Genomic DNA, 2,266 nt, shown 5'->3' with positions numbered 1-2,266 from the left:
ATCCAGGCAATACACGTATTTTGAAAATCTGTTATGTGCCAGTTTGATATACAAAAGTAAAAATGAAAACTCTTTGCCAACATAAACGATGCAAAATGTTTACATATGCAAAATGGATTATAAGTGATAGTCTTTATGGAACCTTCAATCTCTGACATTTAAAGGACACTTTCTTGCCAATCAGAGAATGGAAAGATAAGAGTAAATACAGAGTATCTGATTCATGCTTCTAATAGCAAGTGGCAGACAAGAACATGCCGATTAATGCAATGTCACTCTAGTGTTAGCTAATTTGAGCATTTGGAAACAATTCATCTTTTCCCAGTGGAAAACAAAATTCAAAATGATGATTAAAAAACATAGATAATATATATTTATTTAATATTGTTAATAAACAGGAAAAAAGTTGAGAATATATCGTGCAATTGGTGAAGAAAAAACAAGACTTCATACAAAGACTGGGAATAAATTATTGAGAGAGGACTCAAATTATCTTCACCAAGTTAAGAAAAAAATACAAGAAGGCTACCACTAAAACTTTTCAATTTAAGCACACAGAATGTCCCCGTCCTGTAACTACATGCACAGGTAGATAGTTTCTGATCAAAACTTTCTCACGCCGAGAGTTCTTCTCAGAGCAAGTTTAACATCTTTGTTCCTCAAACTATAAATTAAGGGATTCATCAAGGGAACCGTATTGGTATAAAAGACAGAAGAGATTTTTCCCTCATCCATAGACACAGCAGAAGATGGTTTGAGATACATAAATGCACCTGATCCAAAGAACAGAGAAACAGCAATTATGTGGGAACTACAGGTACCAAAGGCTTTGGACCTGCCTTCTGCGGAGTTGATGTGGAGGATGCTGGAGAGGATGAAACCATAAGAGACAAAGATGGTGACACTGGGCACAATGATGTTGATGCCCACCACAATGAAAACTTCCAGATCATTGATGTAGGTGCTCGTACAGGAGAGCTGGAGCAAAGGGAAGATATCACAAAAATAATGGTTGATGGAGTTTGCATCACAGAAGGTCAGTCTCAGCATGCATCCAGTGTGGGCCATGGCACCAGAAAATGCCATCAAGTATGAAACAAGCATGAGGCTGGAACACACTTTAGGGGATATGGCAGCATTATACAAAAGTGGTTTACAGATGGCCACATAGCACTCATAGGCCATTGATGTCAGCACATAGCATTCAGAAATGGCAAAGAAACACAAAAAGTAGAGCTGGGTCATGCATCCCATATAGGAGATAATATTCTTCTTTGATATGAAGTTAGTCAACACTTTCGGTGTAAAGACAGAAGAATAACAGAGATCTATGAAGGACAAATTAAAGAGGAAAAAGTACATGGGGGTGTGTAGGTGTGAATTCAGCCCAATTAGAGTCATCAAACCCATATTTCCCAACACAGTGACCATATACATAAGTAGAAACAGGAAGAACATTGGGAGTTGGAGATCTGGTCGCTCTGTTAATCCCACCAAGATGAATTGAGTCACAAAAGAGCCATTTGCAGGAGCCATTCCTCTCTAAGGGGATCTGTGAGCACAGAAGAAAAAAGGCGACATAGAGGCAAAACAGCTTTTCCACAATATCTCCTCTCACAAGCGTGATGTGTGCACTGGGAATATCTAAGACTAGCCCACCACGGACCCATAGAATTGTTTTACGATTATCATGAAACTGAGTGACATGGAGTTTTCTTTATAATGTCTCCTATAAGCTAAGTAGCAAAGAATACCAAAATTTAGCCTACAGAGTGAAGAGGAAGTGCTGCCATATGCAAACGTAACTGTTGGAAGAACCAAAGGATAAGGGAGAATAAGGATGGGTCAGGATGAATCATCTTTCTCTCATATCAACGTTTCTTCATTCACTTGCTCCCTCCTCTCACTGGTAAAATTAGAGACTGAGACCCTAGCTACCTGGTGCTGGCCTCAGATACAGATTAGATTGGTGGGGTGGGAACCAAGAACATTGTTTCTAATCCAAAACTAAGGGACCAGAGTCTATGAGAGATTACTGCCACATGTCACAGAGTAAGAGCCATAAACGAAGGAGAGTGAGAGTTCCACCCATGGAGAAGGAACTTACTGACTGAGAAACTGCACTCTCTGAGCTCCTTAATATCTCTGAACACTTCCTGCTCCTCCTCTCTTACAGATTTTTCTGCCCGTTTCAGGTGAGTCTCAGGACTGCAAAAATGGGAAAGAAATTGGCATATTTTAGATCTTCAGCCTCAAACAAAGAGGA

General features: G+C 39.6%; 1 protein-coding gene across 1 annotated transcript; it reads right to left on the bottom strand.

Annotated features, from left to right (window-relative positions):
* Positions 1-603: 603 nt before the first annotated feature.
* LOC131407846 (olfactory receptor 8B3-like) lies at positions 604-1,536 on the bottom strand. The gene has a single exon (XM_058544449.1). The coding sequence runs from the start codon at positions 1,534-1,536 to the stop codon at positions 604-606; it is 933 nt and encodes a 310-aa protein (XP_058400432.1).
* Positions 1,537-2,266: the final 730 nt, after the last annotated feature.

Source organism: Diceros bicornis, chromosome 7 (assembly GCF_020826845.1).
Source record: "Diceros bicornis minor isolate mBicDic1 chromosome 7, mDicBic1.mat.cur, whole genome shotgun sequence".
Lineage (NCBI taxonomy): Eukaryota > Metazoa > Chordata > Mammalia > Perissodactyla > Rhinocerotidae > Diceros > Diceros bicornis.
Note: the sequence above shows the minus strand (reverse complement) of the source record. Positions and strands in the feature narration are given on the sequence as shown.

Bases quoted from the DNA above. Each gene is read 5' to 3' on its own strand.
- LOC131407846 (XM_058544449.1), bottom strand. From the start codon at position 1,536: ATGGCTCCTGCAAATGGCTCTTTTGTGACTCAATTCATCTTGGTGGGA.